Source organism: Mobula birostris, chromosome 32, assembly GCF_030028105.1.
Source record: "Mobula birostris isolate sMobBir1 chromosome 32, sMobBir1.hap1, whole genome shotgun sequence".
Lineage (NCBI taxonomy): Eukaryota > Metazoa > Chordata > Chondrichthyes > Myliobatiformes > Myliobatidae > Mobula > Mobula birostris.
Window position 1 is genome coordinate 25,231,311 of NC_092401.1, and position 14,694 is coordinate 25,246,004.

General features: G+C 40.8%; 1 protein-coding gene across 6 annotated transcripts in view; it reads right to left on the reverse strand.

The window, feature by feature from the left end:
* LOC140191232 (dedicator of cytokinesis protein 7-like) overlaps positions 1-14,694 on the reverse strand; it is a 216,037-nt gene that overhangs the window by 63,202 nt on the left and 138,141 nt on the right. For all 6 annotated transcript variants that reach the window (XM_072248433.1, XM_072248432.1, XM_072248431.1 and 3 more), the window contains 7 exons: positions 10,904-11,073; positions 9,510-9,664; positions 7,717-7,899; positions 4,708-4,834; positions 4,001-4,085; positions 2,233-2,329; positions 1,261-1,395 (listed from right to left, as the gene is read on the reverse strand). In XM_072248433.1, the coding sequence (XP_072104534.1) occupies positions 1,261-1,395; positions 2,233-2,329; positions 4,001-4,085; positions 4,708-4,834; positions 7,717-7,899; positions 9,510-9,664; positions 10,904-11,073 (952 nt within the window). The remainder of the gene's footprint in view (positions 1-1,260; positions 1,396-2,232; positions 2,330-4,000; positions 4,086-4,707; positions 4,835-7,716; positions 7,900-9,509; positions 9,665-10,903; positions 11,074-14,694) is intronic.

A 14,694-nucleotide genomic window follows, 5' to 3' on the forward strand; every position in this document is an offset into this window, starting at 1 on the left:
CTATGTCACCTCTTTCTAATGATTTAGTATCATTTCATACCAATAAAGCCATGCCACCCTCTCTGTCTACCTGCCTATCCTTCCGACACACCGTATATCCTTGGACGTTCAGCTCCCAGAGACGTGCACCCTTAAGCCACGTCTCAGTGATGGCCACAATATCATACCTGCCAATCTGTAGCTGTACGACAAGATCATCCATCTTATTCCTTATGCTCTACATGCATTTAAGCATAACACCTTAAGTCCAGAATTTGGTACTTTTTGCTTTGATTGCACTGCAACTCATCCCAATGGCCAATTGTTATCAGTGGAATTTTGTTATCTTTAGTCCGAGTATAAGATGACCACAGCTACTTTTTCCTTTTTATTTTCTTTGTTCTCATTAGTTCTGCTTTTTTGTTTATGATTTCTGCTCTTGTAACTTCTAATAAAAGATTCAACATTATTTATTGTTATTTTTCAGTGCATGAGCATAAAGGAGAATGAAATGATTGTAATTCCTGATTCAATGCAGCATTAAGAAAAGAACAATAAGCATAAAGAACACAAATGAAAAAAACACAATAAATATAAAAGCAATTGTATGTAACACTGTGTCAAAGAAGTAACTATTCTATTTATAGACTGATTGTACGTACATGAAGTGACATTAGGTGATATGTATATAGTGGTGGGGGGGTGGGGGTGTTGATCAGTCTGACAGCTGGGGGGTTGTAACTGTTTTTGAGCCTAGTAGCCCTGGTGTGGATGCTGCAGAGCCTCTTTCCTGATGGGTGGATGATATTCTTCATGGTATTGCTGGTCTTTTTCTGGCAGCTTTCTGTGTCTATGTCCTTGATGGCAGGTAGGCTGGCCACAAAAGTATTAGGATCTAGTGCTTACAATGTTTTAATGCTGGAGTGGGAGATTAATATCAGTGAACTTCAGTGAAAATATTTTACTTGTGCATTTAAAATACACATCCCAAAAATAATCATCTTTTATGAAATGTTAATAATTTAGGATTATAAATCATAATACTGAAATCATAGTGCTTCAATGTACAAAGAACAAATGCATGACAGAGGGTTGCACAGGCGTGTGATTACCTATTGGATGAAATTCACTTTGGAACCTGAAGCTTGATCAGAGGTTTCCCTGGCACTAGTTGTACATGGCCCCACTGGATCCTGAAGGCAGCTAAATATTGGCACAGACCTAACTTCAAACTTAGAGAGCTTAGGTATAAGGTTAATGAAAGTGGGTCATGCTGCTTACCTTGAAGACTAGGGCCCGTTGGGTAGCAAAGCAGTGTTGCAGGAAGAGGGCACTCTGGTTGCAGCCCATGCCATGTAAAATGACCTTCAGCACTCCAGTTAACACACTTTCTTTGGATTCTGTCACCATGACTGTCTGTAAAATGTAAAACATACAATCAATGTGAAAGCAATGCTCAAAATTCTGGAGAAACAGGCTGGTGGATGCTTGTTCTCCTCGCCCAGCTTCTTATTCTGGTTTCTTCCCTCTTCCTTTCCAATACTGATGAAGAGTCTCAGGCCGAAATGTGAACTGTTTATTCCCCTCCATGAATGCTGCCTGACCTGCTGAATTCCTCTAGCATATGTGTGTGTTGCTCTGGATTTCGGCAGAATCTTTTGTGTTTAATCAATGTGAGACACCGTTTAAGTTAAAATTAGGTAGCATCATCCAAACCACAATTTTTTCATTTATTTACATTCAGTTGCAACTGTTTTTATGTAGTTCATTCACATATTATTTACCAATTCCTTATCCCCTTCTCATTAACCCAGCTTATCGCATTTGGTTTTAATCAATTCTTTTGATTCATTCCTGTTCATTCCCTTCCAGGCATCAAGCTTGGCTCTAATCTCAGGTGCTTTACAGCTAAATCTAAAACACCCAACAGTCCAGCTGATTCCCTGCAAACTACAATGCATTCTATCTTAAACTCTAACTGCTTTTGAACTCTAGCACATTTTGGAAATTGCACAGCAGATATACTAATTATTTTCTTTGAAACAGTGAAATGCTGTAACTCCAAAATTGTTTACTTTCAGGTAAGACACGATGACTGATCAGGACATTATAAGACATGAATCAAGGGTTGTTATTTGCTTTATGTTACTCTCATATAACTGCCGCATCTCAGACTCTTAATCTGACAATCACAGAAGCTAATCATGGCAAAACTAACCACTTGCTTGGACACCACAAGCTTTAATGCTTTACCTGCACGATGATTTCGAGTGCGTCCAAAATCACAAGGTTAGCTTCAGTAACCAAATTCCCATCCACTAAGGCATCATGTTCCATTTCAGACTTTGTCCTAAAGAGTATGGGGGAGAGATAGAGAAGGGGGAGGAGTAGAAGGGGTGGGGGGGGGGGAAGGGAGAAAAAATTTACACCCCATGGTACAGTTGGATAATTCAGGCATATTAATATGGAAACTAAGAAAACATTCTGCTTTATCAAGCCTACTCTTGCTGGTTCCCCATATTCCTTAATGTACATACTCCCAAAGTAACCATCTTCCTTTACATATGGGCTAAGAAAAGCATAGGATGGGGAAACAGTGAAGCAGTGGAACCCCAATGGATGGTCTATTATTGAGATAAAGAAATTGATAAGCTTTGTATTTTTTTCTGTTGGAGTCAAATGTAAGGCAAGGACTTGGCCAGTAGTGAAACGCTGGCATGTAGATTTTGCTTGCACACAAAAGTAACTTGCCTACAGTGGAAGAATTATGGTAGAGGCCAGCAAGGCTTCATTGCATCCACATAAGATGAAACCAATTACTTCATTAGTGAGCCAGGTAAGTTCAAGCCAGTGCATGTTGGACTTGGAATTAGCACAAGCAAATAGGGAAACTATACTGTATGGGAGCTTTTTTTTTATATTCTTAAAAATACGCACAAAAAATGGACAGAATACAGAAAAAGAAACAAAAATTCTGATATGGAAGGGAACTGTTGGACCTGGTGATATTGATCCAGAGGTTCATCGTCAGTCAAGAATGATGGATAAAACTTGGTGGCTATGGACGTTTTATTAAATGTTACAAGAACAACTCTCTCTACACTTACCACAGTGTGGCTAGGCATAGCTTGAACCTCATCTATAAATTTGCTGATGACACAACTATTAAGAACCCCATCACCGAAGGCATGCGCTCTTCTAGTTGCTACCACCAAGGAGGTGGTACAGGAGTCTAAAGACACACCCTGAACATTTTAGGAACAGCTTCTTCCCCTCCACCACCAATCTTCTTTTTGGACAATGAACCCATGACTTTTTTCCCCTCTCTTTTTGCACCACTTATTGAATACACACACTTATATTGTAGTGTTTTTTATTACTATGTATTGCAATGTACTGCTGCCACAAAAAAAAAATCAAGACATATGCCAGTAATATTAAATCTGATTCTGGTTCCAAAGAAAGAAAAAGAACAAAGAAGTTGTGGTTGTCTTATACTAAAAACTAGCTCACACAGATAAATGAGATTCTATTTATAGGATGTAACCTATGAAACCATCAGGTTCAGTGGCATGGCATAGGCTGCAGAGAAGCTTCTAGAAAAAGGCAGAATTAGCTATAACCCAATTACTGAAAGTTCACTGAACAATTACACACATACAGGTGATTATATAAAATTGTAAGCAAGCATAGGAAAGACAACTACAAGGAAAAATAACAATTCTACACCCTAATCCAACAGAATTATGGCCAATGTTTCATAGACAATACCTGATCCCATCATTTTCTGTTTTTGTTTCTGATTTTGAGGATCTGCACTTTGCATTTTCATTGGAGATACAGAAGTTGTTGAGCAAGATAATGAGGAAGTATTCAGGGAATTGGAAGGTCAAGGGTAATGTGCTTGTTCTGCCTTCCATTTATTGTTAGTAATTACTAATCCCTTTTCGCTCTATCATTCTGCTTCATTATTCAAAAGCTTCAGAGCTCAACAACTAAATCTGTCGAAGTAGGCACTTACTTGTCAACCTTATCCGTATTTTGCCTCCAGTGAGTGATGTTCTTCCTCCAACGGACATTCTCTTGGCTTCCATAAGGGCTTCTCTCTACATCAGGTTGGAAAATAAATGATTTGGACCAATTGCAACAGAGTCCTCTCGCTATTAATCAGGAGCAGAACAGATTCAATTTGTTTGAAATGGGGGGGGGGGTTATGAACTGACTGTAACAGTTATGGTCGTGTTTATTTTCATCCATTCCACCAGTTTAAGTAACCTCAGTATTTTCTACAAATTTTGACTCTGATCCCTGGCTGACAAGCTAAATTTGGGCTCTGTTGGAACTGGTAGGGACTTGATAGTCTCTTCCAAATTCCTGTAATGACATTGCATGCAATGAAAGCTGCTGCCTATGACTTTGATAACAAACACCAATCCAATCAATGCTCAGTGAATAAAGATAATGATGAGTACATTTCCAGTTTCAAATCATAATATCAAATAAACTGGCACCAATCTGCATTCAGGTGGTACCAATGTACATCCAGCTTCAACACCTTCTTTCCATTAGTTTTCGGTAGTCAAGCACAATTCAGTATCAGCACGATGGATACGGGATAAGCAGGCAATGACTATTTCTGGAAGTGGATGAGTGCATGCATTAAATGAATAACCCCACAGTTCAGCCCCATCCTACAAGGTGTAGGCATAGGAACCGCTTTTGCCATACCTCGACTGCGCCGTACCATCTCCTGTCGTGCACCTACGGTGCCAAGAATGGCCTCTTCCAGCCGAGCTTTCATGTCTTGAGATTTCTTAAATGTCAGGCTATTAATCCGTTCAAAAGCTTTTTTACCCTGAAACCAACAAATCAATCATCTCATGAACACCTTAATAGCAACTGTAGGGCTTCCTTAATTCCTGGTTTATTCTTGCCTTATTTAATTTGAAGAACTGGAGGAACAAGGGGGCAACAGCGTGACTATTAGCTACTGTAAACTGTTCAATTCTGCTTTTAGGTATTCAAAAAGTTTTATAATCACATGATTGAATACAGTGGATTCCAGTTCTTTGGGACTCATTGGGACCAGTACGTTTTGTCCCAATTAAGCTACTGCACCAATTAGCCAAAGCTTGTTGGAAATAGTTATAAAAAAGACAAACTACTGTTAACTGAGTATTGAATTATGTATTTAAATGAAAAACAGAATAAATTAGAAGACTCTCAAAGCAACTAAAACTGTGTACTAGTTCCTAATAGTTATCAATGGAGGAATTAAATCAGAGACTTGTTCTTTTGACTGACAGTAGATGAACAAAATCAGTGCAGATAGTGTACTGCCTTCAAATAGTGCTTTCAACGACTGCATCCACAAATATTCATTTTAATTGTAATATTCAATTTGATTGTCGATATCTTCAATTTTTTTGTAATTCCTACCTTGCTGAAGTAGTGAAACGATTTCATTTTCACTCCCAGCTATTTCCAGCGTTCTTGGAACTGAATGCCCGAATGCTTAGAACCACAATGTGCCAAACAGTTCTGAATTGTTTTATTGTTTATTACTCATCAACTATCAGTGACAAAAATCACTGCTTTTTTAAAATAAATACGCAAGAGATGGCAACTGTTCTAAGCACGGTGTAGTGCCTAATGACCACAAAACATGCATGCTACTAATTCTAGTTAGAAACTGTTCAGCTAGAGAAGGCAGGAGAATGAGGTTGAGAGGGATAATAAATCAGCCATGACATAATGGTGGAGCAGATTCAATGGGCCGAATGGCCTGATTCTGCTCCTTTGTCTTAAGGTCTTTATTTTTTGTCAAATACCTTTCATGAAAGTGCATTTTATTCAGTATCACAGATTTCCTGATAGCAAATTGTGAATTCTGTAAGGGTGAATTTCTGTTACTTGAACTTCTGTAGCATGGAAGGATCATCTGTATTTAATATAGACTACTCAATATAAAACTTCAGAATGAGAATCAGGTTTATTATCACTAGCATGTCATGAAATTTTTGTTCCTTTGAGGCTGCAGTACAGTGTAATATATGAAATATACAATAAATGACAATAAGAAATAAATACAAAAATTAAATTAGTGCAAAAAGAGAACAGAAATACTAAGTTAGTGTTCATGGGCTCCACAACTTTTGTTGAAATTTGAAAATGGGGGACACGTTTGATCACAGCAGTTTCTTTGGGGTGTCAACCAAAGCTATTATTGTCCTTTTTAAACGTAATTTTTACAATTTTAAGACCCTGCTGGACATTAAGAACTTAAAGTACTGAAGGTCTACTTGGTGCAGATTGTGCTGCTGTCTGCGTCAGAGAAGCGTTGAAGGAGTCGGTGTGCTAAGAAGGTGTGCAGCGAGTGGTCATTTTAGTTCCTTTCCCTGTGATTGCAAGACCCTGTTGAACATTGTCAATGTGGAATACCACAAGCCCAGTTCATTGACTTGTTAAAGGATGGTGGGGGAGCTGCATGGCTTCCGTCGTAACAAGGACTAGGTTTCATTTCACGGTATTGTCCATGTACAGCCGCCCAAGAGGGAGGTGTTGGAGTTGGCGTGCTTCACTGGAGGCGGTGTATCGCGGCGTCAAAGCTGGAGTCAGTGCTGACCCTCGGTGTTCGCTTCGCAGAAGACAAGATGTATTGCTGTCGACTGCAGATTTCTGCAACATTCATGGACTCAGGGGTTGGACTATATTTTTTTTGTGCGACTGTATTTTATTGATATCTTATTTGTGCTTGTACCTTAAATGTTCTTGCTATCGTATATGTGCTGTATGTGACTGTGGGTAACTGCATGTTGCACCTTGGCCGTGGAGTAACACTGTTTTGTTTGGCTGTATTCATATATGATTAAATGACAATTAAACTTGAACTTTTGTGTGATCCCTCCCCCCCCCATCATAATAATGCCACTTGTACATTCTTTCTTGTAGACTCATACGCAGCTGCTTGTGTTGCCTTTTCATTGGGGACACCACATTGTGGAAATTGCAGCAAAGCAAGGGTTAAAATGGTGTGCTAACAGAATAGAGCACAGACACTTTGTACTGCTTTACTACTTCTTGAAGTTCACTAAGACAACAGTCAAGATAAAAAGCTGACAGTGGGCAGAGATCGTGCAGTCACCCAGGCTGAACATGCCCCTTGAACGTCTAACTCTTGTACAGTCTTTCTGTTCAAGCCAGGGAACCAAGGTCACGGAGCACAAAGATGCAACTGAAGGATCCTCGGCAACACTTACTGTTGGACAGTTATTTTACTAATTTTCAAGTATTATTAACCTTTAACATACAGATTTAAATGTGTTTTAACATCTGAAATATGTGTTATAATTGGTACTTGAATATGCAAATGACGGGATTCTGAATGCACAAAGTTTCTGTTGAATTAATATTTGAATACGACTATTACTGTATAAAAATAGCAATTCTTTGTTCAAACATCAGGAGAGTTTGTTGACAACTGCTCTAAAATTTGTTCTCCTCATGCACGAGTAAATAAAGTGTGACTGAGGAACTAGTGCAAGTTGCCAAAGTCCAGTTAAACAAAAATGCAAGTTAGAGAATTTCCAGCCTCTTACTCAGCAAGACTCCCAGGGGCAAAAAACAAATACACCACCACAACTTTATGAATCACCAATCAGACCACCCAATTAAAAGTGGTTACTGAAAGTGAGTTGTATGAACAGACACTCCTGTCCCTGAAACTCAAGAGTTTACCTTGTATTCGAAGCACGATATGCATAGGTATAAGAGGTCTAATAGACGGTTCAGCTGGAATACCGAGAGGTCTGTGAACCACTTCTGCAGGATCTCCTCGTCTGCATTCTTCAGGACCCAGAGGAAACAGATGAGAAGGATGCGACTTGACTCTGCCGATAGTGTGGCATATTGCCGGCTGGGCTGCAAAGGCACAGACTCTGCATTACAATATATCCACGTTCAGGAAGGATGTCTGCAGCTGGACAACAAAGTGTCCCATAGAGCTGAATGAATCAGTTTCCCTACGTGATTACTAATTACTATACAAACCCATGTAATCTGGATAAAACTAAAAATGGTTATTTAAAATAATTTTCTCACCTCTAAGTAGAAATAAGTGGTACAAACTACAATCATTGTGTGGTTTGGCAGCACAGCAAGTGTTTTTATTGGCACAATTTGTCAAGAGATATAAAGGGCACAAGACAATATAAATAAGGTGACTCATTTGGTGATGCGTCTGGAAAACCAACTTATAAAATCCAGCTAGCTATCAATTGATTTTGATTTAACTTCACTCTCCTGTAAGTCCATTCCATTTGCTAAATACTAATGAAATTCCTACTATAGTTGAAAACATATTTTAAAGGCTTACCTAAGAAGAGCGTTTACCTTTTTTTTCTAGAATAATTCAAGCAAATTATTAAAAATTACTGTCATAGGGAGTTGATCAAGAAGCCTGTAGGTGCTTTCAACAGGGGAATGACACTTGGAGGGAATAAAAAGTGCATGGGTGGAGGAAGTGAAATTTGATGCTTTTTCCCTCCCAATGTATTTATTTACAATTTGTACTTCCACGTTTTTAAAACAGTCCCTAGCATGTATTTGTTGCTGAAGCAGGGCCAACCTGACCTTGATGTTAAATGCCTGGTCAAATTTACTGGAAAAACAAGTCACTGATATCCCAAGGTTGGGCAGAAATACCAGAGCTATCTATGGTAATGATCCAGTAATCACTCAAAGAGATTATAGAACACAGAACATCATACCCTTGGGCCCACGATGTTGTGCTGACCTTTTAACCAAAACCAACATCAATCTGACATAACCCTCCATTTTTCTATCATCCTTGTGCCCATCTAAAAGTTTCTTAAATGCCCCCAATGTATCTGCCTCTACTACCAACCATGGCATCACTTTCCACTCACCACCTACTCTCTGGGTGTAAAAAACCTACCTTTCTTATTCCCCCGCATTTTCCTTCAACCACTTATGTGCCCTATTAGCCATCTCTGCCCTGGGATAAAGGTGCTGGGTGTCTGCTCTATCAATGCCTTTTATTCCCCACCACCAGACTTCTGAATGGGCAATGAACCCATGAACACTTTCTCAGTATTTTTCCCTTCTCTTTTTGTACTAATTTAATATATACTTCTTTTTTAAATTAATAGTTTTCATAACCATGTTTTGCAATGTACTGCTGCCACATAACAACAAATTTCATAATCTATGCCTGTGATATTAAACCTGATTCTGGTATTTCCAACAGTGGGGGAGTCTAGGATCAGAGGGCACAGCCTCAGAATACAAGGAATTCCCTTTAGAACTGTGATGAGAAGGAATTTCTTTAGCCAGATGGCGAATCTGTAGAACTGGGTATCCAAATAACTAAGGGATCACACAGTTTATTATTTTCTTGCATTTATCTATCATAAAAATGGCAGTTCTCTGTTATGAATTAACTGATTAAAACAAACATCAACCAATATTGCTGAACAAACTCATTCTGTCATCACCATTTGGTATCCTACCACAACAGGGAGCTGGAAAGGGGCGTTTCTAGTTGGATGGGGCACAGGTGATCCTGCTATTGCCATGGCAATGGTCTGACTGATCATGCTGCTGTTCTCGTTGTCCACTTCGTCCATCATTGAAGCTGTCAGTCGTCCCTTCTGGTTGCCATTTTCTGTTGAGGAACAGAAGCAGCGAGTACTTGTGATGAGGTAAAGTCCATTCTTCCAGTGATCACAGTACACTTTCTGTCATATTACCACAGCATTCTGGGATTACTAGGATCACATTTATGGTTAAGAATCACAATTTCTGACATTGTAATACCTCAAACTACTTACAAGAATGCCTATTCCCACATATTTGAATCACATTTCTACATTTTGTTGTACTTCTTCCTTTGAAACTCTATTGTTTTTTCCCCTCATCTCCCTCCTTCATAAGCTTGTTTCAAATTCCAGTGAATTGTTCGTTGTATGCCTGAAGGCTGGTTTCAAATTCTTCCAGTGCCTTGACTTTCTCGAATCCTCTAAACTCCTCCAGCTCCACAGTCCTCTGACTTCTATGCTCCTTTGATTCTAAATTATTGAGTGTGAACCAGGGCCTAAGTTCTGAAATTACATCCCTAGATCTTTCAAGGGTTCTTCTTTCTCAAGGCATTCCCTAAAATCTATCTCTGGCCAATCTTTACTTCTCTTGATATGTCAGTGTCAAACTTTACTTGGTAATATTGCTGCAAGTAGTCTCAGGCTGTTTCACAGAACTATATTGTATATGCTATAAATGAATGGCACAGTAGCATTGCCAAAGCTATATAGCACCAGAGGTTATGGATAAATTCCTGCTGCTGTCCTCAAGGAACTTGTACTTTCTCCCCATGACCATGTGGGTTTCCGCTGGGTGCTCCAGTTTCCTCCCACATACTAAAGATCAAGATCCAAGTTTATTTGTCACATGTATGTCGAAACATTCAGTGAAATACACTGTTTGCATTAATGAACAAGACACCCAGGAGTGTGTTGGGGGTTACCTTCAAGTGATGCTATACAATCCGGTGCCAACATAGCATGCCCAATGTAACACATACAGGTTAAGGTTAGTAAGTTGTGGGCTTGCTATGTTGGTGCTGGAAGCAGCGTGGCACTTGCAGGCTCCCCCTAGCACATCCTCAGACTGTGTTGGTCGTTGACACAAACGACACATTTCATTGTATGTTTCAATGTACATGTGAAAAATAAAGCTAATCTTCTAATCTGCAATTGTCACTTCTGCTCTAAGCATTGTGTTCACTTTCAGCAAGCAGAGTGGGACATCAAATCCTCACAGCACTGTGCTTCAACATACTGAATCTTGAACTATGGTTGTGATCACTGAGCAACGTGGCAAAAGAACACGTTTGTGCACATTTCCTTACCCGTGAAGTCATACAGCTGAGGCAGGGTGTCCATCACGATGCCAATTAGAGGAAAATAGAGCTTTGCAACATGAGCTTTTACCTCACAATCAGTGTACCGAGGGTCTGCGTCATGACTACACAATAGGTTGTGGATTGCACCAATTGCCTTCTTGTGCAGAAAGAATAAGCTGGGGGATAAAACAACACACACATGCACAAAAGGGTCAAAGTTCAAATTCTAAGTAAATTTATTATCAGAGTACGTACATGTCACCAAATACTCCCTTGAGAATCATTTTCTCACAGGCATTCACAGTAGACAGAGAAATATAATAGAATCAATGAAAAACTACATAGAAACAAATGATGCGCAGAAGAAGACAAACTTCAAATTATTAAAAAAGTAGGTATATAAATCATACTGAGAACATGAGTTGTAGAGTCTTCGAGAGGGAGTCCCTTCCCTTCAGTCCCTCTGAAGGGGAGAGGCTGGGAGGGGATGGATGGGTGTGGGTGGAAGGGACTGGGGAAGGGACGGACTTATTGGCTGTGGAATCAGTTTGAAGTTGAGGTGAGTGAAGTTATCCACACTGATTCAGGAGCCTGATGGTTGACGAATAAGAACTGATCCTAAATCTGGGACATGGGACTTGTCTTTTGTACCTCCTTCCCAATGGCAGTAGCGAGAAGAGAGCAAGGGCTAGATGCTGAGAGTTCTTAATGGAGGAAAACAAATCCACCTACCTCAACACTTTAACAGGTAATTGACAAAGACTTGCAGAGGCTTTCTATAATAAAGGGCTTGTGCCATTTTTGTAATGGGCCCAACTCCCTGCCTCGTATCTGCAGGGACTTCAGGTTTCATCCTGATTTGGGTGCTAGCCATGTATCTGCATCTTCTTCCATGACTGCATGGGTTTCCTCTGGATGCTCCATTTCCCTCCACATCCCAAAGACATACTGGTAGGTTATTTCGTTAATATAAATTGCCCCTTATTGTAGGTTAATATTAAACAGAATCAAAAGGAAGTTGATGGGTATGTTTGAAAGAGCAAGTTTTTCAAGTATGGTGGGCATGCTATGTTGGCCCTGAAATGCGTGGTGACTCTTGCGGCTGCCGCCAGCACATCTTTAGATTGTGTTGGTTGTTAATGCAAACAATGCATTTCACTGTATGTTTCAATGCACATAAGATAAATCTGAATCTGAATCTTGAGTATCAAGAAATAAAGGCATGTGGGATTGATCCATGGCAGTTGGCGTGAACTCACTGGCCTTCTGTTTAAGTACAAAAGCTCTCACTGCAGATACCATACTGAGTTTCAGAGGCTCGTACATGAATATGCAGAGAATGGAGGGATATGGACAATGTGCAGGCAGAGGCGATTAGTGTAATCAGACATTAGTTTAAGTAGTTTGGCAACACATCGTGGGCCTAAGAGCTTGTTCATATGCTGTATTGTCCAATGTTTTAGTACAAGTGTAAGACCCAGCATATGGTAGAAAGCATTGCAGATTTACATTTGTTGTACTATTTAACAATGCAAACATATTGTGTCAATAGTATCCCACGAACAGTAACAAAATTAATGTACTGTTCCTGTTTTGAAAATAAAGCCAGCCACGAGACAAGTTCAAAACAAACTGATTAGATTTCCAAATGAATTTAGGAGGATGATGGCACCTAACGGCGACTCTCTTGCTTGCATCTTCGGATACAGCTTTATTTCTATCTTTAATATCTCTATTTTTCCCTTTCAGGGTTCTTTCGTAGACCCTGACTGGTGTTACACGCTGACTTCGGTTCTTTGCAGGAATGGGACCCACTCTCGGGGTCTCACAACCAGCCGCTATTTGATATACCAAAGATGCAGTCTAGAAGACTAGCGCGCCTTCAGGGTTCCAGGATTTCGTGGCTCTGGAAACAGGCGAACTCGAGGTTGATGCTTCCACAGGAAACTGGTGTGTTGTGGGAGTACCCAGAAGATCAAAAGCAGCAAGCAGGCTGCTGGTTGTGCGCCCAGAGACCTGAGTTCTTAAAGCACAGAGGTCGGAAAAAGCGACGCAACAGACTTTTAACATCGTAAATCAGCAAGTTGTTTGTTATGTCTCCCCTCTTGCTGTGAAATGGGGACACCTCATTTTCCCTCATGAGGGGAGAGGGGGGAGGGAGGAGGGGGGAGAGGGGGGAGGGAGGAGGGGGGAGGGAGGAGGGGGGAGAGGGGGGAGGGAGGAGGGGGAGAGGGGGGAGGGAGGAGGGGGAGAGGGGGGAGGGAGAGGGGGAGAGGGGGAGGGAGGGGGGAGGGGGAGAAGGGGAGAGGGGGGAGGGGGAGAGGGGGAGAGGGGGAGAGGGGGAGAGGGAGAGAGGGAGAGAGGGAGAGAGGGAGAGAGGGAGAGAGGGAGAGAGGGAGAGAGGGAGAGAGGGAGAGAGGGAGACTGTGGTATGTCAAATTATCGGATATACAAGTAGTCTTTGGGGTACTGCAAGTCTGTGTCTTTATTGATGCTTTGCTGCACGCTTGAGTGCTTGGTGGGGGGTGCTGATGCTTTTTTTGCTGGTGGGGAGGGGGTATCGTGGCTTTGCTGCTCATGCGTGGGTGAGGGGAGCTGGGGGGTGCTTTGGGGTTCTAACATTTAACTGTCATTCATTCTTTGGGATACTCCTGTTTTCATGGATGGTTGCGAAGAAAAAGAATTTCAGGATGTATATTCTATACATTTCTCTGACATTAAAAGTACCTTGAAACCTTTGAAGTGGTTTGAGAATTAACCTGGGAATGAAAAGGTTGATGTATGAGGAGCATTTGATGGCTCTGGGCCTGGACTCAGTGGAGTTTAGAACAATGAGGGGGATCTCATTGAAAACTACTGAATATTAAAAGGTCTAGATAGATAGAATGGACTTGGAGAAGATTCCACGTCTGTGATCTTCCCTGCTGGGAGACCACAGTCAATGAAATCGGAAATATCTTCTCATGCTGATAGTCAACACCAGCTCACCTTAAAGGTGTATGCTTATCCTCCACTTTACTCTCTCTACACCCATGACTGTGTGGCTAGGCATAGTTCAAACACCATCTATAAATTTGCCGATGACACAACTATTGCTGGCAGAATTTCAAATGGTAATGAGGTGGTGTACAGGAGTGAGATAGATCAGCTGATTGAGTGGTATCACAGCAACAACCTTGCTCTCAACATCCAAGGAATTGATTGGGGACTTCACGAAGGGAAATTTGAGCAAGTACACACCAGTTCTCATCAAGGGATCAGAAGTGGAAAGGGTGAGCAGTTTCAAGTTCCTGGGAGTCAGTAACTCTGAGGATCTAACCTGGACCAAACATATTGATGCAATTATAAAGGCGGCACAACAGCGGCTACGTTTCATTAGGAATTTAAGGAAAATTGATACGTCACCAAAGACTTGCAAATTTCTACAGATGTACCGTATAGAGCATTCTAACTGGCTGCATCACCATCTGATACGGAGAGGACACTGCACACGATTGGAAAAAGCCGCAGAAAGTTGTAAACTCTGCCAACTCCATCATGGGCACTAGCTACCCCAGCATCCAGGACATCTTCAGACAAAGCCTCAAAAAGGCAGCAGTCAGCATTAAGAACTCCCATCACCCAGGAAATGCCCTCTTCTCATTGCTATCATCAAGGTGGTTGTACAGGAGCCTGAAGACACACACTCAACATTTCTTCTTCTTCTTCCCCACCACCATCAGATTTCTGAACCCATGAACACCTTCTCAGTATTTTTCCCCTCTTTTTGCACTAATTTTATACTTCATTTTTAAATT